The sequence below is a fragment of the Telmatherina bonti genome, assembly GCF_933228915.1.
Source record: "Telmatherina bonti genome assembly, chromosome: 12".
Lineage (NCBI taxonomy): Eukaryota > Metazoa > Chordata > Actinopteri > Atheriniformes > Telmatherinidae > Telmatherina > Telmatherina bonti.
In genome coordinates this window covers 23,069,607-23,091,706 of record NC_136610.1, presented here as the reverse complement: position 1 = coordinate 23,091,706, position 22,100 = coordinate 23,069,607, and the positions used below count along the sequence as shown (strand labels likewise).

General features: G+C 37.9%; 1 protein-coding gene across 1 annotated transcript; it reads right to left on the bottom strand.

Moving 5' to 3' along the window:
- Positions 1 to 685: 685 nt before the first annotated feature.
- Positions 686 to 21,869, bottom strand: LOC306763311 (uncharacterized protein). Its single transcript, XM_079250094.1, has 18 exons — positions 21,745 to 21,869; positions 19,456 to 19,633; positions 18,567 to 18,763; positions 17,889 to 17,998; positions 17,513 to 17,577; positions 16,368 to 16,632; positions 14,358 to 14,554; positions 13,532 to 13,657; positions 13,314 to 13,442; positions 10,908 to 11,051; positions 9,995 to 10,130; positions 8,026 to 9,455; positions 5,750 to 6,598; positions 5,303 to 5,643; positions 5,113 to 5,179; positions 4,028 to 4,607; positions 3,099 to 3,244; positions 686 to 2,734 (listed from the first exon to the last, which is right to left on the bottom strand). The coding sequence occupies exons 2-17, from the start codon at positions 19,615 to 19,617 to the stop codon at positions 3,126 to 3,128; spliced, it is 4,917 nt and encodes a 1,638-aa protein (XP_079106220.1). The 5' UTR covers positions 19,618 to 19,633; positions 21,745 to 21,869; the 3' UTR covers positions 686 to 2,734; positions 3,099 to 3,125.
- Between the last annotated feature and the right edge of the window lie 231 nt (positions 21,870 to 22,100).

Below are 22,100 nucleotides of genomic sequence, written 5' to 3'. Positions count from 1 at the left end.
GGGGCTTAGCTCTACTAAATCCATCACACATCCAACTTCTGTCTTATGGGAAGTAAAAACAGACACTTGTTTCTTCAAAGTCTGACTTATGGTGCACACACGTTTCTAGCACTTGGGGAAGATGTGCAGAATGAAGTAAAACAGACACTTAAACAGGAAAATAATTCTCCTTCATTGACTCCTTTACATCATTAATCCAAGTCTAATCCTTAAAATTCTTCAGGACCTTCTAAGCAATGTGTTTATGACCAAGAGGCAAAGGGAGAGGACTTTGGTAATTGCGGAAACACTTATGTGATTTAATCAAGATATCCCAGTTAAAAACTTTTGATGTTCGCTTCATTGAACCAATGCTACTCATTTAGAGTTAACTGCACTCATTTAAGAAAAAAAAATTCTGCATACAGTTAGCACAACAGATTTAACATCACAGCATAGAAGGTTATTAAATACTTTATTATAAAAGTGCACATCCAAACTCTTCAGACTGAAAGATGCTCATAGAGAAACAGTGGTTTAAATAAGAGCAAGTCTTTTATTGCTGCTACAAACACAACACACATGTATTTACACAAACGTCAAAAACAAGGCAACAAAGTCACAGTGTGTTTTCCTGCCCTGGGTCAGACAATCCTAACCTACTGCTAAAGACGACTAGATCCCAGAGATATACAGGCAAGGGAGGGACATGAGGTGTTTTTGTATGCCTGTGGGTGTCATGGTGGCAGACGAATGGCAGTAACATTGACTCAAGCAAGAGTCCTCGGTTTCTAAGTAAAGAAGCAATGACGAGAAAAATTACATCTAAACAAGTAAACATTAAAACACAAATGACAACACATTTAATACAAATTTTTCTTGGGATGCACAGCGAGATTTTAACAGATAGTTTTACTTTATGCCCAACAATTCTGACTTATAAACCAACACAGTTACATATATAGAACAAAAAAGATGGATTCCCGTTTCCAACATTCCCCGGCTGAAACTGGCCAGAGAAGTTGAGCAGTGAATTGAACAAGAAGCTCATTTATTGTTTTAATTACGACATTCTCTCTGTTTTCTTTACCCAATTCAGGCGGTGACAGATGCAAAGAGAAAACTTAAGACTGCACCTCTAGGACAGTAAGTCTGTGATGTATACAGCTCTCAATTGGTCTGCAACCATTTTTATAGGCCCTTTAGTAGATTTGCCTTTTGGCTTCATTAAACAGCACAATCTGCATCATTTCAAATGTTCAAGTTGATCAGAAAACCACCTCTAGACAATCCTAATCTTACGTAAGGACAGAAATGGAGCTTTTTGCCATGTTGCACGGATAACCTTACTTTATCCTTCCCACAGAACATTCCACAAAAGGACTAAGTGTGATGAAAGAGGACTTGAGGGAAAAAATAGATCACTGGAATAGTGTGTGAATTTATTAGTCTGTTTACAACTTAATTATACTCACATTTGCTAACGGAAAGCTCAGTAAATACTTTTTTTCCCCCTCAAATTTCTGCTAAACTTATGACATGAAACTACAGATTTTTCTTTGTTACCTAAAATTTCTTTGGAAAAGTGACAAGCAACTAATAATGCATGTTAATGTTTTAAATATGCATGTGTTAAATGAACATAGTTAAGTGGACATAACTAATGTAAACCTATTCTAAAATCTGCTGGTCAAGTCACATAGGTAAGTAATGTGTGACCTCTGGTGTTTCCAGGCATGCTACGAAGACATCCTGAACTTCACAACTAATAACTTCCATCTATGCACATCACTAAATCTGCATCACACACTATATAAATAAAATAAGTTACATCTAATCGAATATTAAAAAATCACCATTTTACCCATTTTCTAAAAATGTAAAGCTCCACATGTAGTTTTTGGTTAAGTTGCTTTAAAGCCAACTACAGTTTAAAGGTAGAACACAAAAGCAAAGCAGGACAGAGACGAGAGATGGAGCACAGTGTGTATCGCCATACATGGAGCGGAAACCAGAGCAGGTTAGACTGAGTCATAGAAATGTGCTCACCCAACTCTCTCCCACATATATACAAACAGTAACATCAAGATGAGGACACACATGTTCATAGTCACAGCTAATGTTTCACACACAATTTTATAAACACGTGCACACTAATAAAACACACTGACGTGCCAATAAATATACCACCTCAAGAAGTCGGGAAGAAAAAAATAAAAGAAAAATTGAAACTATACTGTTTTCACAACTGGCCACTCTGTGCTTCACCCTTTAGTAAAACAAGTCAAACTTGTCTTGACTGATGCTTGTTAAGAAAAACATCAAGCAGGCACAGTTTAATTCAAAGTAAGCTGATACCAAACTCATACTATAATTCTAAGTTAGTGGAAATAAAGCGGTCCCTTTGGAAAAGTGGTTCAAGAAACATCAGGAGGTATCACTAAATCACCATAATAGTACCTAAAAAGCAGATGGGTGTCAGTGTCAGCATTGTGATGGACAGCAGTGGATCCACACAACAATGTCAGGCTAAACTAGTGACAATTAGATAAAACACTTCCACTGTGGATCTGAAATGTTCTGCGCAGGCTCATTTACACCTGCATGAACAGGTACAGAAACACACGTCCGACTGCAGCTTTCTAAGCAGGTCCTGTTTGATGCAAAGGCTGAGGTGCTCTACGTGTCTGCTCCTGGAGTCATCATGCAGATTCATTGTGAAGCCACACATGCTGATCAGTTCTTTCCACATTAACTGTGAATAGTTAGAGACAAATTACTTTGGCAGAATCAACATTCAGAGTCAGTCAAATAAAACAAGGAATATCACACTTGACTGTATTAACAGTAACATCAATGGTGCTGAAATTTTAAATGTAAAATTGACAGAAAAAATTAACTTATCAGGACATAATCTGTGTGATACTGGTTTACAGCACTGTTTTTGTTGTGATATAGTTAAAATTAGATTTTAAAATAATTTCTTTTTTTATTTAGCTAAGACTTTGTCAGGGACTGTACAGACCTGTGTAATGTGACAATCTGTTTATTATAATATATTATACTTCAAAAGAATTTTTCTTAAAAATGAGAAGAAAAAAAAAAGAAGAAAATTCTACTTTTGCACGTGACGTCACAGGTTGTGTTTAATCTGTCTCCTCCTGCTTTTGTGGGTTTTTCTGAGACGTTGGTACAACTGCTGTTCCCAGCAAACCTCTTCTTACAATGTACGGACATGAAGGGCCAGTCGGGATGTCAGCAAAACCTGAAGCAAAAATACAGAAATGAAGTAAAAAGAGAAAATAAAATGAAAGTAAACATATATAAAGAGCAGGAATAAAGATGCAGATTCAGATAATTACAGGCTTTACCCATGAACACCACGAATAAGAACCTCTAATTAACAAATGTGTAAGGTGAGAAGATTTTCAGCTTTTTCCTAAAACCTTTTTTTTAGAATGTTAACTTGTTTTTTCCAGTCAGTAATTGTATGACATTTACAGCAATTCACAGAAATTAGGCAGGTTTTGCTTAATTTCACTGCTAAATGTTTTATGAGATAGGAGATGATGTTATTGTTAAGCTGAGATTTTTCCATTACAAAGATACCCATCAAGTCGTCCAATTGTAGTTTTATTTTTGGCCACTTGGGGGCAATAACTACATCTTCTTGTCACTTTTTAAGTTGATGAAGCCAACTTGTTTACATGTAGTTGCTAAACAAACCTGATCTGTGGAACAACTTAGGGACAAATTCAGACATGTTTGCTTTTACCTGTTCAGACCAGCTTCAACAATCTTCTTCTTTTAGATGATTTTAATATCTAACAACTCCTGAAGTGGAAATCTGGCTCATTAGCTGAAAAGCTCTGGTGCTTCCACTTTACTTTGGAGTATTTTTTTTAGCGCTTTCTAGCTAGAACAGTGAGCTGATTTTTTTGTGAGAAGGGTTTTTTTTCCCACTCAAACAAAGAATGACTTCAGTCAGATGCCTTTTCAAAAACAACTTACAAAGTTTTTAAGCCATGAAGCTAACAGATAAGTTTACCTTTCATGACAACTTCTGGCAGGCCATATGGTTCATACTCTGTGTCATCAAAAGCAGCAGACAACTGTGTTCTGTTGCGGCGAATTCTTTCAGCCAGACGGGCTGGGTCAGCTGGAATGGGGAAAGATCCAGAAAACAGCATTTTGTCATCTGACACTATGTTCTCAGCTAATGTTACAGGAGAGACTGGAGGAGAATCAATGGACTCGTCCTTGTCTTCTTCCTTCTCATCAGTCTGAGTTGTTGCACAAACTCTTGGAGTATTGTGATGATTTAGATCATCCTCCGTTTGAGTGCTAATGCTTTTCATCTCAGTTGTTACATCTCTAGGTCTGAAATCAGTGCTGTTTGTTTCACTGGCTTCTGTGCAAGGACTTGGTCTTGTCTCAGGCTTCTCCATGAAAAACTCAACCACTTTGGTTGGATTTGGCCCGGAGGGTCTGTGGGGATCTTTGGTAATCTGTTGGTGAGCCATTTTCTGTGATGACATTTGGATGACTTCAGGGTCCCTCTTCACTTTGTATTGGGCTGGACAACTATCTGACCTTTGCAGGCCAGCCTCCTGGTCTTTTGCAAGTTCCTGTGTCAAAACAAATAGATTCATAAATGAGTATTTATGGGAACATAAAGTTTATTTCCAGAGTGAAAACAGGAAGTGAGAACAAGCAATTATTTTGAGTTTGGATGCAACCATAACAGTGCTTTATTTAGAAATGACCCTGAAAGAATAAGCACTATTATTATTTTGTCCTATATGTATCTTCCATTAATAGATTGTCCATGATCCCTGTATTAACAATCTCTTAGAGGTTTTTAGATTGATTAAAATCAGATAATATTTTTTTTCTCCCCATAATTTGCAGCACACAGTTTCTCTCCAATATTCTCCATGTAAAATTATCTGGAACCCGTAGACCTATACTTCAACAGGAAACATAAGCTTTCTCATTCTTTAAAATGTACTGCAACAATTTAGCTGAAACAAGAGATCTAATAAAAACTGAAACATGCAGTATACGGGGCGCTGGAAGGCAAAGTGGTGATTATGAAAATAAGACAATCTTGGCAGTGTCCTGAATGTTTACCTGAAGTGCTGATGTCTTTTTAAAGCAACGGATGTCATTTGGTTCAGGAAGGCTGCTGCTCTTAAGTCTTGTGGTAAGAAGAAAAAAAAAAAAGCATTAAATAAGAAGACAACAGAAGCTGGATTTTAATGTTGGATTTAACTCAAATATGGGAGGAAGTTGATTTCTTTTCACTCTGGTTGTGAGTTACCTGGAGTACAGCATGCGGCCTTGCAGTTTGTTGGAGGAGCAGCAGAGAGAAACCTCATCTTCTCTGACGACTGTGATGTAGTCCTGGCTCTTTTCTGTACCCTGCATTGGCTGAACTTGGCTTATGAGTGTTTGAGCTTGGCTCTGGGTCAGCTGCTGGTTTAACAATGACTGACAGACAGCAGAGACCTGATCAAGTGTCTCACACTCTTCATCAGGGTTGGCAAGGAAGTTATCAAATGCAGAGGCCGGTTCGGAGGCCAGTCTCCATACAGCAAGCTCCTGGGCTTGCTGTTGTGTTTCCTCAGACAGACACCTAACCTTCTTTTGCAGTGCTTCCACCTGGAAAGGAGGAGTGGGTGGGTGGCAGGTGATGAATACATGTTATGCACAAAAATTTCAGGGAATATAAATTACTAAAAATGAAGAGTTAATTTACTCTCAATACCTGTTGCTGTAGATAGTTGACGTGGATGTCAGACTCTTCTGCCAGATCTTTGTCTCTTTTGGTTTTCTCATCTTCTCTCTCTAAATCTTGCCCGTCATCCTCACTCGTCTTCCCATTCTTCTGTAAATCCTCTTCCGCTGATGTGACATCACTTATTCTAGGTTGTTCCTCCTGCTCTGCTGAGCAGGACGGAGCAGCGACAGCTGAGTTTTTGCTTTGCCTGAGTGTGTCCTCTGGGTTTTTTTTGTCAGAAGGTAATGTGTTCCTGTTGACTGAAACAGTCATACCGTCTATCCTTTGTTTCAGCAGCTGATTCTCTTGTCTGAGCGCCAATAGTTCTGTGAGCAAGTCTGTTTTTCCTCCACTTTGATCATCCTGATTCTCTGTCACCACACAAGTAGAGTCCCTCTGAGACTTATTGGAGTCTCCAGAGTCTGGATGACGTTCTCCAGACCTTAATGATTCACAGTTGTCTTTACTGCCAATAGATGCTGGTGTTTCGGCATCACACGTCTCACTATTTGAATTATTTGCATTCAAGTCCTCATCTGTCAGTGACTTTGCAGTTTGAAAGGGGGTAACACATACAGTTTCCTGTTCAAGCTCATGTTCTGAGGTTTCTACTGACATGTTTTCTCTTTTTCCCTGTTTCTTTTCATCTCTGATCATCATCTTGACCTCTTTGTCATTTTCCCTCTGTAGTGCATCCAGCTCTTTTTTGCAGCACAGCAGTTCCTCTCCCTGGCTGAAGAGGGCACTCTCCTTCTCTTGTAGCTCAACCAGAAGAGCTGAAATGTGCCGACTCTGATTCTCAAAGGCCATGGTCAGCTGCTGGGTCTGACGTGTCACCTGTAAATAAAAATATCCTTTAAAAGCAATGGAAAAAGGCAAACAGAGAAGCAGTTGGAATAAATCTGAAGAAGCTTTACCAAACATACAGCTTTGGCCATCTTACTGGACTAATTACCATTAACTCAATGGATTTTATCAGCTCTAATCAGTAGTAGGGTTTTATCTCATGAGAGATCAGCAAAAGCTTCTTTTCCATCTGGTACAGGGTTATTAAACTGTGTGTAATTTGGCCACATCCTCTTGTCTCTGGCTTTTTTTTTCTCTTTGCCAACATACGTCGCTACAATCAATGGTTTGCTATAATTCATGAATAAATGTGTTATCATACCTTTTTGTGTTTGCATCTTAAAAGCCTACAAACATTGCTTTATAGCAGCTCTTACAATCCGGCTTTTAAAAAAAACCCAAATACATAGGAACTTGCTTGCTAAAGCCCCATTTTGGCAGTATTAGTTCTACCTAGGGACCAAATGTAATTTGCAATAGTTGCAGAGATTGTCTGTGATGTCAGTCAAGTGTAAATTGGCCATATCTGTAATCTCTTAAGTAATAATTCTTTTGCAAATGACCTCCTATACTGCTGAACTCCTATGTCCTGTGATCATACCAGTTCAATGCGAATAGACGTTTCTGTTATTTAGTCAGAAATGGGCAGGATCTGATACGTGATTTAGTGGCATTTGGTTTCTGGACAGATCTTATTTCTGTTTTGGTAAATAATTGAGCCTGTATTGCAGTGTTATGACAGTTTTCTGGGTCTAGGACCAGCAAGACCCCATCGGTCCGTGACATACAAAAAAAGAGAAGGTAAAAAGGAAAGGCTGAAAAGGAGAAAAGCAGGGTACAAATAGTGGATCACTTTATGCATTGCAATGAGCAGTAAGAATATTTTACTGTTTGTAGCCGACTGGCTAAGACTTACTTTTGTTCCAGCCACTTAGCCTACATCTTATTCAGGAGATGTCTGTAGATTCTGGTAATTCTAAAGCTTTGGTTTTCCCGTGCAAATGTGCCACAGAAAAAACAGATGTAGGGAAGTAATATTTATTATTAAATGTTGTCCTTATGTAAAACTAATCCCGTCAGAACAGGGCTTTAGTAAAACAAATGAACCAGATCAGGTATATTACTGAAATAATAGACGATATTTTTTTTGTAAAGTAAGGCAAGTTTACTTGTATAGCACAATTCAACAGGGTGATTCAGAGTACTCTACAGAAACTATAAAACATTAGAAATAAGAAGGATACTTTGTACCTTATAATAAACCATCACTTGAAACTAAACAGTTGTGGCTAATAAAGGAGATGGTAAATTCAGGATAAACCATCCCTGTTTAACTTCTGCTACTGTTGTGTTTTGATTGCACAGAATATAAAACCATTTCTTTAAACATTATAAAGAGAGATTTTTTAGGTATTTACCTGGTTCTGCAGGGCCTCTAGTTTAGCTTGATACTGATTAGCACGTTCTGTCTCTTTTGCATATTCCCTCTGCAGGTGCTCAATCTCTTTCGCCAAATCATGGGTGTCCTGCTCACTCCTCTCAAGGCCTAATGAGGAAGATCTTTCCTGATAGGTCTGCTTAGTGTCATCTTCAGCGACCACTGGAGGTGTTTGAGCAACATCTAATAGAGGTGACTGATCAAAACCTTTCTCCTCATCCTGGATGATGTCCTCTGCTGCAGACATGAGCATGTTGAGCTGGTTGGTGGACTGGCAGAAGACGAGGTGTTGTTCTGGTGAAGTGAGGAGTTTGGTGTCACAGGAAACAATGTTGGAGTCGAGCTCATCATCATGGAGAGTCAGGTACGTCAGAGGGCTGTTTAAAGCCAACAGTTTCTCTTCTTCTGAGTCTTTTCTCATGTGCTTTAAATTCTCCACTTCAGCCTTTATTTCCACAAGTTTCTTGCTCAACTCATTTTTTATGTCACTATCTGTGGCTATCATTTGGTTCCGCTCCTCTTCGTCTCTTTTTCGTTCCTCTCGCTCTACAGCCAGTTGGGCTTTCACCTCTGCTAGCTGGTTCTTTAACTGGATGTTGAGTTCTATCATTTCACTCTCCCTGTCATCTTGTGCTTTTTGTTTCTTGTCCTCTTCTTCGTTAATTTCCTTCTTACCTCTCTTCAGCTCTGCCTCTAAAGTAGTAATTGTCCTCCTCAGCTTCTCTGTCTCAGTCTTCTCGTTCTCCAGTTGTGCCCTCCATTCCTTTTCCTTCTCTTCCCTTTCAGCCGCCTGGCTGGCGTGTTTGCGGCTAAGCTGCTTGAGGCGGGTCCGGGCTTCAATCTCGGCCCTTCGTTGGGCTTCCAGGTCCTCCAGCCGCCCCTGGAGCTCATCACGTACATTCTTGATCTCTGAACGGAGCAGTACATTCTCTCTCTTAAGGTCTTCCAAGGACATTGTCTGTTCAGATTGGAGATCAAGTGTGTTTTCACCAGACAGCATCAGATTTTGAGTCAGAGTTGAATGCTCAGAAGCTTCTGGTCCATCACCAGACCTGAAGTTGGTGATGGACATGCCAGGGATGTCAGATTCTATCGTTTCATTCCTACTCTTATGCGATTGCTCTTTACTTATTTTTTGTCCCATTTTTTGCAAAGACTCAGGGTTTGTGATGACAGAAATATGCTCAGCATCAATTCCTTCTCCTGGCTCTCTATCAGAGGGATAAAATGAAGTCATCTCTGCCTTTGCCTCATCTTCACCTTTCTTCTTCTGCTCAGCTTGCGTAGCACAAAACCTCTTACTGTGGGCTGGTGTTAGGTCAGAAGCGAAGGAGGAATGAGGTGAGAACGTCTGCCCAACAGAGCAAATTTGGCCAGAATGCTGAAGGGGTGTTGGAGCAGACTGTTCGGCTGGAGTTAAAAAGGAAAGAGACAAAAACAGGTTTAAATCATATAAACTAACAGACCACAATAGTCTTTAGATGAACCAAAGCATAACTGGAAGAGAAGCAGCATGTACTGGGATGCGCTACATTGATGTAGCATATTTTAGGGATAATAAAACTGGAAATTTATCATTAAATTCACAGAAATATAAACATCAAAGACACAGCAAACATCCAAAAACTGTTCTTTTTAAAAAGGAGTCTGTTTTATTCCTACTTTACAACCTCATATCGTCATCTACAGTTTAATTATTGAAATGTTTCAACAGGAGGAAAAGTATCTGCGCTGCTACAGCATCTGTAGGTTAAATCTTTCTTTCCAGCTTCTGTCCTCTGATGAAGAGAGAAAAGGGGGAAAAACCACAACAACCAACACTTGTCTGCGTAAATTGAAATTAGAAACATATTTGGATATCTATTAGTAGTGAACTGTAAAGCCTGAGCCTTGCAACTGTCACATGACTAATAACCCTCAGAGATTTATTACCTGAGCTCGTTCCTCACCTTGCAGTTCTTTAAGGAGACGCAGGGTGTCCGCTTGCTCTTTCAGCAGTCTCCTCCCCTCCTCCTCCAGGGCTCGCTCTCTCTTGCGGCTCTGCTCCAGACTCACTGCCACACCCTCTGCCTCACGTAACCCTTCCTAAGACACAGGTTGGGACAAAAAAAAAACAAATGAAGTAAATTTCTTGTAGTCAAATAGCTCTCTAGATTTTACATAATGTTTAAAAGAAAAGTCAAAATAAGTTGGGACTAGGTCCTTATTACTTGTAAAAGAATTACACTTTAATATTTATGCCAATGAAATACATTAAAGGTCCTAAAACATGTCTGCCTTGTAATTTCTCCAGGGGCAAACAGCAACTAAGTCACTGATAGCCTCAAATGAAATGCATCATTTTGCTACCGATGTATTTACATGTTTGCAACATATGAGGGCTACTTGTAAACACAGTGGTGCAGCAGCAACAACACACAGACAGACAAGCTACAGATGAAAAGCAGCATTAGTAGAAAATGTTGCAAGCTGGTACACACAGAGTGTTTGGCTTGTATTTACACTCTTAGAGAGGTCTTAGTCATGAACACTGACTGTAATGGTGTAGTTTACAGCCACATTTTTTTTTGCAGGAACTGTGCGACTCAGTTCTTGGCCAAAGTGGCTTCTGGTGGAGCTAATAAACTTTTTCATTTTCTTACTAGTTTTTTTTTTTTTATCCCAAGTCTATAATTCTCTCAAATGCTACATCTCAGCTGAGAAGTTGCAAGAAACCATAATTCATTGATCATTTATTCAGATATCCTGCATTATCAAAATGTTAGTGACATGGCACACTGAGATGTTTAAAAATGTATGAATTTCATTCAATGCTAAGCTAACAAATAATAATTGACGGTCACCCAGACTGACAAGACTCACATCTCCACATCTTTGTGTTACCATTAGTTTGGCTTGTGTCTGTGCCTCTTTCTTCTGGCTCTCCTTCAGCTGTTCTTCAGTCCACTTCAGCTTCTCTTTCAGGGAGTCCATATCTTTTTCCAGAGCATGTTTCTGTAAAGACATCTGATAAAGACATTTTGAACTCATTAGCTGCTATAAAAAAAGACTGACTGTGAATTCAGACTGGCAAAAACGTGCTTTTTAAGTAATGAAGGAGGAAGGTTTATCACCAACATACAAATAAGATGGAAGAAATTCAAGTAGGTGCATGAATCAGGATGAGAGGGGGTTCAGCAAACAGGAAAGCATGCAGTGATCAATAACATGCAAAAGCAACTGTCTACCTCTGGGAAAACTAAGCAAACCGGCTTCCCACCAGTTCATATTTACTTGTTGTCTCATGTCAGTGTTTACTCACACAGTCTTCACAGCAGTATTTGGCAATTGTTTAATTTCTAATGTAAATATGGATTGTTAATATAATGGATTTGTTTCACATTCATTCATTTATTGAAGTATGTTGATAGATATAGATCACATAATACCTTTATGTCATCCAGAAAACATATGACATGGTATAGAGCCAAAGATGGTAAATACAATGACAGCTACGATCAAAATCAGTATTGTTCTTTGACTTTTTGCAGTACTGGTTGATTTGACGACTTCTAGCAACAATATTAGGTTTGGATTGATCATATTTATTGAACAAATAGTTTTATTTAATCCCACAAGTTAATGTAATAAGTAATGCAACCTAACATGAACTTTTTAACTTCTTGTCCCCAAACTCAGCTGATGCTCAGATATTATTTTTCTTTTTGCAATGACTTTTTATTAATGTAAAATTAACAGTGGTAAAAAAGTGACAGGAAATTAAAACTTAAATTTAAGTAAGTAAACTTTCAAAAATAGGTTGGGTATAATTTTTATGATTGGAGAAAAATGTCTAATGGAACTAGAGTAAACCAGTCACTTCTGCCCCACTGTAGCTATGACAGTAGATATGTTTGCATGGACAAATACTTCATCTATCCAATTGAAATCAATCTGATCGGAGATTCCAGCTGACATGAACGCCTGATAAAGTAACCCAATCAGTTTTATTTACATGCTACATGTGCAATACCTATTAGGAAGAGGAAGGGTTTTCCTTTGTTTAAAAAAAACCAAAAAAAAAAACCAAAAAAAAAAACAAAACCTTTTGGCCACATTAATACTAAATAATCCTAAAATCTTTCAGTTTCTAACTAAAACATATCTACCACGGTCCAATTCTGTTTGGTCGATGCCATTTTTCAAGCCTTCCCTGAAGCTCATTACATCCCATAACCCCCACAAGATTTAAGCATGCTCAGAACAACAAAGACAACAGAAACAATAATAAAGAATGTATATATGGTTATTTTTTCATGCTGATCTGACAAAATAAAAAAAAAGATTTAGACCACCCCTCTATATTGTAATGAAATTTCTTTTTTAATCTTGGCTGATCACATGCACTGACATGCTTACATTTTAATTCTGAGGGGATATTCAGCTGAATCAAAAGTACTCCATGTAAGTATAACTATTGAAAATCAAACTCTGCGTCAAATGTGCGTTTTATTTTTGACACCTAAATAGATAAACTAATTTGTAAAACACACCAATATTATCTTGTGGTCAAGGGTTGATTCCAATTTCTAGCTTTTATAACATTTTTATATTGTTTTGAAATATTTTTGAATTGAGGATGAGAAAGCTTTTTGTTGGAATATTATTCTGCTGATTGGGGGAAAAAGGCCACAAATGGCATGAAAAGGGAAAAGGAACATCTTCCCTTCTTTAAATAAATCTGATGTTCTTCAGACAAACCTCTACAATTCCCTTCCTCCCTTTCTAACACAAGTTATGAGTTTGTTTTAGGCCAACAAATTGAAGCATTGTGCAAAATACAATCACACCATCATTACCTTTGCTGCTCAACCTTTCCACTGGGGAGAAACCAAGAGGAGAAGAGAGGGAGAAGAAGCAGAGGAGCAGAGCCGAGGAAAGGCAGAAACATAAGAGTGAAATAGAGTCAGGGAAACAATGAGGGCAAATAGCAGGTGTGGGAGAAGAAAGACAAGTTTATTGATGTTTGGTACAAATTAAAAATAACAGTAGCACTAAAGAGGAGATGAGAGAACATTGAATAGAGAGAAAAGGGGGGAAAGGGACAGGAAAGAGCTGAAAAAACAGGATAACCACATGAAATAAAGTACCAAACAAATCTACAGTTTCATGTGGGACGTCACTTTCCAGTGTGGATGTTGTCCTCTCAGCAAATGCAGAAGAATGCATTTTAGATTACATTGTGGTGTTATCAATTTTGGCGTGTTTGTATCTTGTATGTGTATTCACCTTATCAGCCTGGGCCTGCAGGGCATTGTGGAGTGTCCTTGCCTGCTGGAGCTCCTGATTAAGCTTGTTCACCTCCTGCTGGTGCTCCTTTTCTAAACACTGCCTTTCCTTCTGGAGCTCTGTTAAATCCTTGACATACATGAACACCAAAATCTTCAGCTATCATGTGGAGAAGATAGAATGGCATTTTCATGTTCTTCTGCAGGTGTATGTCTCACCCTCTGATGCTGTTTCTCCAGCTCTTTAGTGCGTTGTTGGTGTTGTATTCGACTGCTCTCTGCATTTTGCCTCTGGCACTTAAGCTCCTCTTGTAGCTGCTTCAATTTCTGCTCAGCTCCTGATGCCTGGCATTCACAAGAAAACTACTGAATTATCTCAACTTCACTCAGCAGACTCATGTCCTGTCTATCATTTTGGTAGAGATTAAACTTTGTTACTTTGCATTACCAGATATTGTATAATTCAGCTGATTATTACTGGAACGGATTATTTAATTGCTTATCAAAGCCATACAAGTTCTTCAATAATAAACCATGAGACTACTAAAGGAATTATGAATAGGAGTTTTACTTTTTGGCCAAATTGTTCTATGAAGAATTTTTTTTATATTAGTATTGTGAGTTTGGATTCTGAAAAATAATACAATAACTCAAATACTTTTTATAAGGTCGCCACTGTCAAGTTTGTTTCTGTATAAATATAATACTTGTGATTATTATGATGTGCATGAATGTTTTAATATGTTTACAATGTTAACCTTGTTTTCATAACTTAATGCTGATTTAGAAAGAATGTTCCAACATGAACAAAGAATTAAAGAGAATAAAGACTTTCCTCAGCGTACTACAGGAAAGTCAGTGTTTTTATTTTGTGACTGGAAGCGACATTGTTTTTCCAGTTACAAATTCCTGTTATCAGAAATATTCCTGATAATATTTAAAGAAAATATTGTGATAAATGAGAACACTGTTTGACTAAAACAACATCACTAGCTTTAGTAGTAACACCAGCACTATCAGTAGCAGCAATGGAGGGTGAGTTTACCCGTTCGCTGTCCTGAGTCATGCGTGGGTGTGCCAAGCTGAGCTCATCGCGTGTTTTCTGTAGGCTGAGCTCTTTACTAGCGACTTCCTTCTTGGTCTGCACCATTTCGTTCTGAATAGACTTCAACATCCCAACTTTCTGAGAAAGCTCCTCTTCGAGAGCTGAGATGCGACTCCACAATTCTGATGAAGGTAATGCTGGACAGATGAACAGATAAACAAACATTATGAAAAATACAAAATAAAAATTAAAAAGCAAGCTTTATCTGGGCATCTTTTATAACTGCACAGTTAAAAAGATATTCAAAGAAACAACAAACTTCTAAAACAACAGAAAGAGGACAAATGGGTTGAGATAGTAATGTGACATTTGGGAAACCTAAACAAGTAGATACACTGCCTTGCCAAAAAAATTGCCACCTGGGTAGAACTAATTAAATAAGTACAGGCCTATTTGCCTGGATAATTACTGCATGGGCAATTAAATTTCCTGAACAACCAAATGGAAAGACATCCCGTTGTCATGGAAAAGATTTTACTTGTTTAAGAAGGGTCCAATCATTGGCATGCATCCAACAAATAAAATATCTATAGAAATTGCAGAAACTAAAGTTGGGTTAAAAATTTTCAAACACATTATTAAAAACTCAGAGGTTAGTGGGGAAACCATTGCCTTTTTAGGAAGAAATTTAATCAGCGATCTGATTTGGATCAGCAATCAACTAAAAAAAAAAAAAAAAAACAAAACAAAAAAAAAACAAACAGTAGAATTCAGGATTATGTGAAGTGACAAAAGAAAGAGCATTTCCACATGCACAATTTGGAGGGAACTGGAGATGTTGGGATGGAACAACTGTGCAGCCACATGAAACCACTAATCAGTGAGGCTAACCAGAGAACAAACTTACATGCAAAATATATAAAATATATTAAAATAGAAGACAGACAGACAAAGAGTGAAGAGAAAAACCTGACACATTCCTTGCAAGAACACCTCGAATTCAGAAAAATATTCATTTGTCAAAGTAACAACACACAACTGGTTTTCAGAAATGGGGTCAATCTATACAGTCTGGCTCCATGACAAACACAGTGAACAAGCCTGTAAGAACAAACTTTAACCAAGCCGGTGGACTGATTAGTGACTGATTTCCAAAGTCAGGCATAAAATTATTTTTTGTCTGCTCTGGTGAATAACTCTTTGTGTTTCTTTTTTTTTCATAACAACTCTGTAATATATATGTGATATGTGAGTGACAATGGGGAGGTGCCTCATAAAACCAGCAGGAAAAGCACTGCCCCTCTTCCTGTATCCTAGCAGCAGAATTTATTGTTTCACACTGAGCTGTTCCCTTCCTCTCTGAACAAACACAAAGGTGATCAAAAGAAAAGTTGCATCAGACTTATAAAATGTAGTAAGAGCCACCTGAGCTAGCCTTGGAGCAGACATAAGAATGTCCTGTTAAGCCAGAGATTGCTTCACAATTATGTAACAAGTGCTGTTGGGGCTTTGTAGTGTGCATGACATACTAGATAATTAACTGATGCTCTTGTGCTGATATGTCATCAGAGCTAAAGGTTAAAAAAAAAACATCCTAATATGACACTTCATACTTTGGCTGAGCATTTGCTGATGTGCCATGAGGCCACAAAGTAGCCTTTTTGACAGTCGGTTGGCTGGCATGTTTACTGTTGCTAGCTGAACATAAAAACCCATTTTGATAGGTTTGTCATTATCTACTGTAAAAGCCATTATCCATTCCAAAATCCAATCCACTCAGAAGGTGTTTCAAAGCATAAGACTACGAAGTTAAAAGGATAACAACCTCACCATACTGTGTACTGTTCTTACTGTAATCCAGCTAACTTTTTAATCTTACTTTAGGATAGAGATTGATGGGGTAAACCGTATCAACAGTATCTGTGTCGACCATATTTTTTTTCTAACTGAAAATGGGTGACACCCATTTGTTCCATGTTACCAGGATTACCACTGAACATCCTCACTCACCATTAGCCTCTGTCTTGTGGGCCTTCTCCTTCCCACTATCCGCCTTCTCCAAAGAACTTTGATTTATGACATCAGGGCTAGGCATTTGGGGAGAGGGCGGTATTTCTCTCCTGAATGCTGGTCTTGAATTGTCTCGTTCCCATGGAAATGCAGCTATTGGTGTAGAAAAGGTGTCCGACTGGTCAGATGGGTGCCGGTGGGGTGGGCTCTTGTGTTGCTGTTGCAACAGTGAAGCTGTTGGCGTATCTGAGAATTGGAGTTGCTGCTGAAAAAAAAAGGAGAGAAATTACAGAAAGAAAAAAAAAAAAGAGTAGTTTTGCATGGGACCAAGATTAAAAACAAAAAAGATTATTTTGGCAGATTTTGACAACACCAACACAGCCCTAATATTGAGGCTTTTTCAGACACAGAATGATTAATTACCATTTTCCTCAAAAAAGAAAAAGAGTAAATGGTATTGTTGTAACTGTACTACCATAGTATGAATACAGCACCAGTAGCTAAAAAGCTATAAATGTAACTGGAATATTCTACACTTTCCATTCAAATGAAATTTTCTAAGAAGTTAAAATCAATTAATATTTTAATACCTCCCACAAATGTTGTATTTGTGCCCACCTATGATGCAATCTCCCTTATTGTGTTGACATCCATGGTTCAAAAGGAAAGTACTACATTGCCACAAAGGGTGACATCTAAAACAATGAGTATGAGCGATAATCATAGAATCATAGAACTCACTCGCACATCGGTCCAAAAGAGAAATTTTCTTTTCAATCAAATTACAATTCCACAGTACTGCATGAATTACAGGTGTACAGTGAGAAAACAGTAGCTTATTTTATTTCTATATGTATTAACTAGCCTCCTGGACTTGCCCTTTGTGGGGCCTTAGGAAATGTACAATGCTTTCCAACTTTCTTAAAGGACAACCACAGCTCACTGAACTGCTCGGGTGGGAGAGTTAAATATTTAAGATTATTAGTGGATAAACTGAAAGAAAATGTAAACAAAGAAAAAAAGAGCTCTGTTTAAGTAATAAGAGCCAAATCCTTCATGCAGAGACCTGCAGCTTTCAACTAAAATCCACAAAAGTCTTGGATTAACCTAAAAAGTGCTCAGTGGAAGAATAAGCTGGTACTTACCCGGCTGTGATGCTCCCTACCCTGTCCTTCATCTCGCTGCCTAGACCTCTCTTCCCGTCTGCTCCCTGCTGGGCAAAAACACAGCATATGCGTTCAATTTAGTTCACAAAACCAATCACGAAAATTGAAAAGGAGAAACAGCCGTGAGTAACCAAGTGGTTCAGTGGTAAGGGTGAATCACACGAAACAAACAGCAGTCCCCAAAGAGTCATGAGATAGGAACACATCCGTTCTGAAGGGTTTATTTATAACTTCCCCACTCATCTGGGAATTTTTTAGTTTATGCTCTTAGTTTTCAGATTATAAGGCACATTAATTAAAAGATAAGTGAAGAACTGCAAAAGAGAATAAATACTGTAGTAATAAATTCCCAAACCTGTACTACTGTGTTCCCAAGGTGAGGTTGTATTCCAGCAGGGTGTGGAGAAAAGAGTGGTATCTGCAAGCTTGCTGTTGTTCTGCAGCTTCTCAAGCTCAGCTTCCAGCCTGCCACAACAAGAGTGAAATGGAGGAAAAATAGGGAGAATATTTTTTATGAACAGGAAAAAAAGTTAAGAAAGAAAAAAAATAAAAGCAAACTAATAGATTTCTTTGTTGATATAGCAACAAAACATTTCTCAGATTCTTGCTTGTAAAAGAGATTTCTGATTTCAGTGGGACTTCCTGGTTAAATAAAGGTAAATAAATAAATAAGATTTCTTAATCCAAGACTCATCTAAAAGAATAAAAAAGATGAAAGAGAGAGAGAGAGACTAAAATATAGGCAAATAATAAAAAACTGTAAAGAGGGAAAAAAATTACTTAAATATATGTATTGGAGACCCACAAATGGAGGACACAAACATGACTATTTAACACAGTTTAAGAAATAAACTGCATTTTCCTTCACAGTTTATTTCTAACTGCAGTTATTATTTTATGAAGGCAGTAAACTGTACTGTTTGTTTTTTATTGAAACACAAAATTGCTTTGGATAAACTTCAACTTAAAACACATTTTTAAGAAAGACAGCATACAAAAGAATGAATCCTTAAAGTTTCCTTTTTATTCTGACCTTTTGACCTCCTGGGTGAGCTTGTTGTTTAGGGTACGAGCAGCATCTAGTTGACCCTCCAAAGAGCATACTTGGGCTTGTCTGACATGAAGCTCCTGGTTCAGTCGATCCCTGCTGGTGATGGCCGTCTTGGCCTCATCACGAACACTCTGGAGCTCTCTCTGTACTGACTGCAACTCCCCACGGACCTCCTCAAACTTGGCAGAAGTAGAAAGAGGAAAAGGGAAATGCAAAAATGCTTGTTTTAGGATAAAAAAAAACAGAAAAGAAAAAACTGAAAACCTACATACAGTTACTACAGCTGCATTTTTTTTATAAAGCCTAAGAGAAAACAAATTTCCTGCTGCTTAATGCAATTTCTTACAAAAACTCATACGTTACACAAAGATAGTTCTTTAAGCAGCATATAAAACAGGCTCAATGGTCTTCTTTAGAACTTAAAAAGCTTTTTGAGGACCATTTCCTTTGAATTAGGTGTGATGGAACAGAAAAACATCTAAAACATGCAAGACGAGAACCACAGTTGCTGATCCTGATGTAAAGTAATGGTATTGTAAATAAACCAGGAAAATGGCACTTAGGGAACAGTCGAGTATTATGTCATGTACCGAGACCAACAAAAAACAATCCCAGAATAAGATCACAACTGAATTAATCAATCAATCTACACCAGTAGCACCCAATGGCGATCCTCGAGGGCTGCTGTCCTGGAAGATTTCAGTATATCCCCGCTTCAATACACAGCAGATTTTTGTCTATTTTTTTTTTTTTTTGTCTGAGAAAGGATCTTGGTCCAACTTAGATTGCATTCAATTTTGGGAGAGATCTGGAATCTGTGTGGAACAATAACCTGCCAGGTTGCAGTATTCATAAACATGTCTGTGTTTACCTTTACAGTTTGTTTTTCAAGGCTGGCATGAATGTTGTCCAGCTGCAGCTGTTTCTGTTTGTTTTCTCTGGACAGTCGCTCTTTGTGGATCTGCAGCTCTTTCACTTTTTGTAGGACTCGTCCAGACAGTCCCACTGTCCAGTCCTCCTCAGCCCAGCTCATCTCTTTCTGAATGGGCCTGAAAGGGTGGCAAAAAAAAAAAGCACAAACACTCAAAACACATGTTTTTTACTTCTGTATTATTTGTGAGTAAGGATGAAATATGTCCTTTTAACTTAAAAAAGTAACTTTGTCCCTGACAACTAGAGTACCTGGTTATCTCATTTGTATTTCTTTCTTGATAGAATCAAGATCGCCACAGCCATGACATCAATTAGGACTGAGGTAGGTAAAAAAAGTATACACTATGTAAAATAAACATTAAGTAGTACAGCTATTAAATAAAGTACATGTAGTTTTCTGTGCGATTACGTTGTAATTGGGGATCCAGTCCATAACGCAAGTATCTAACATGCTGTAATAATCTGTGCCTGCAGCTCTCTTATGTCCTTATATTATGTTGTTATGAGCTGGACTCCTCAGGGAGACACTAGTTGTCACAACTGGGCAGCTGTGGCACAGTGTTTTCCAACACAGACAAACTACAATTTTCAAACAGAGCTAAGAATAATTATGATCTGTTACAGATGTCATTAATAATTAATCAAATACAATATCTGTTTAACATGCATGTTTTGAGAAAAACAAACTGTTTGTTTACACTTTATAAAAATAGATATATACAATACACAAAAGATATAGCTAAATAGTGTTAAAAGTAAGAACACTGGAATGAAGAAAATCCTGACTGAGGATGATAACCCAGTCAAAACTGAGTTTTGACATGCATCATGGCCTTCAGGCTTCAGCACAATGACTCCATTCAAGGAGTTATCTCATAGCACAAAGATGGTGTCATATTACTCTTTCTCTCCTGAAAAAAAGTGTATTGACAAATGTTTTGACAAAAGCTGGTAACAACGCATCAAGAGAGCTTTTACATGTTTTACAAAAACAGCTCAGCACACTGACATAAGTGTGTTTTTAATTACATAAACAAGACATCTTAATCTTTGACTTAATAGGAACATTGTGCTTAGTTACACTCCATTTTTAATCAAAGCTAAACCGTATCAAAGTTACTTATTGGTTAATTGATAAGATATATAGGCATAAACAAAGAATTATTTGCAACTTAGGAACAAAAAGAGTTAAAGGAAGAAAAGGGAAAAGAGAGTTTGCACTTGGCTTGAATCTAAAACTCAGTTAATGATTATAAACGCAACACATTCCTATTTGAGATGTGTGGAGCTCAGAGACATTTGTATTTTGCCTGATTGACTGGTATTAATTAATTTGTCTTACATAAAAAATGTGTTTCAACTAAAAAAAAAACAAAAAAAAAAACACCCCAAACCTTGTTTGAATAACCCAGCATTAATCCACTTAATCACCAAGACAGGCAGGCAATGGACTAATTATTTATAATAGATAATACAATATATTTTTTTATTCTCTTTAGTACATTAAGTTTCCAACAAACACATCTTAGCTGGGATAAGTTTAATCAAGATGCTTTTGCCATAATGTCATCTAAAATAACTGCAGTATAGTGGAGGAAAAAAAAATATCGAATAATAACCATGGCCGGCCTATAAAAAAAGAAGAATTAAAAAGAGGGCTGCATCTCTCCAATGTGGATAAAACAATCCATCTGACTCTGTGAATTTGAGATCGGAAAGTTTTTCAGCTTCATTGCGGAAGAAGTTAATCGGCCATAGTGAGAAAAATATTACCAGGTTTGTTGCCAACACGAGCCTGTTATTATAATGAAGTCTTGCCTTTGAGAAAAATTATTTTTTGTCTTTCTTCGCTAGTATTAAAATGTTGGTAAGAACACGTCTTTAGTTCAATGTGGCTAAAAGAGCGAGGTAAACCATAGACTGGACATAAAAGAGGGGTAAACACAGGCTGGACCCCGGCCTGTGATGAAGCAACCTCTGATCACGAGGTTCAAACACACGCTGACACACACACTCACACAAAAAGGATAATTGTCAACTTTAAATAAAAAGCAAAATGCCAGTTTAACAGGTATTATTAACAGTGTTAAAACGTGAGTCAAAACTCTCTCCACGACTAGCCGAGACTAACTTTTATGTCAGATGTTATTATTCTGGTCCATCAATCGGTCAGTGAATGACAATAAACAGCGATGCTACAAGCTAACCTCACGGTGAGGCTACTTACCATTCACTTCAGAGTTGCGAAGGGCGCGAGCCGCCGGGAGGGCTCAGTCACAGCTGTGACAGGTTTCAAAAACCGCTGTTTTAAAGTGAAAGCCGGTGTCCAGTTTATCGCTGTTCAGTGGATGAAATATAGCTTTTCATAGAACAAAGACTGATGTTAGTGGTTTTAACATGAAAAACAAGATGTTGTGAGGTCTCTCGCAAGTGGCAAGCGAGCCGAACCAGAGTCGCTGTGGCACGAGGAGGGCGGTTTTTGGTGACGTAGCCGGGAAATGTTCAGCTGTGTTTTGGAAAAACGTCCACGCGGCGGCGTGTGTGAAGCTCTGATGACCTCTAGCGATGTAATGTGGCCATTTA

Coding starts and splice junctions, on each gene's coding strand:
- LOC306763311 (XM_079250094.1), bottom strand. CDS start 19,617: ATGAGCTGGGCTGAGGAGGACTGGACAGTGGGACTGTCTGGACGAGTC. Junction 9,456..9,994: donor TCTCCTTAAAGAACTGCAAG/GTGAGGAACGAG, acceptor TTTTAACTCCAG/CCGAACAGTCTGCTCCAACA. Junction 4,608..5,112: donor AAAAGACATCAGCACTTCAG/GTAAACATTCAG, acceptor GTTTTGACACAG/GAACTTGCAAAAGACCAGGA.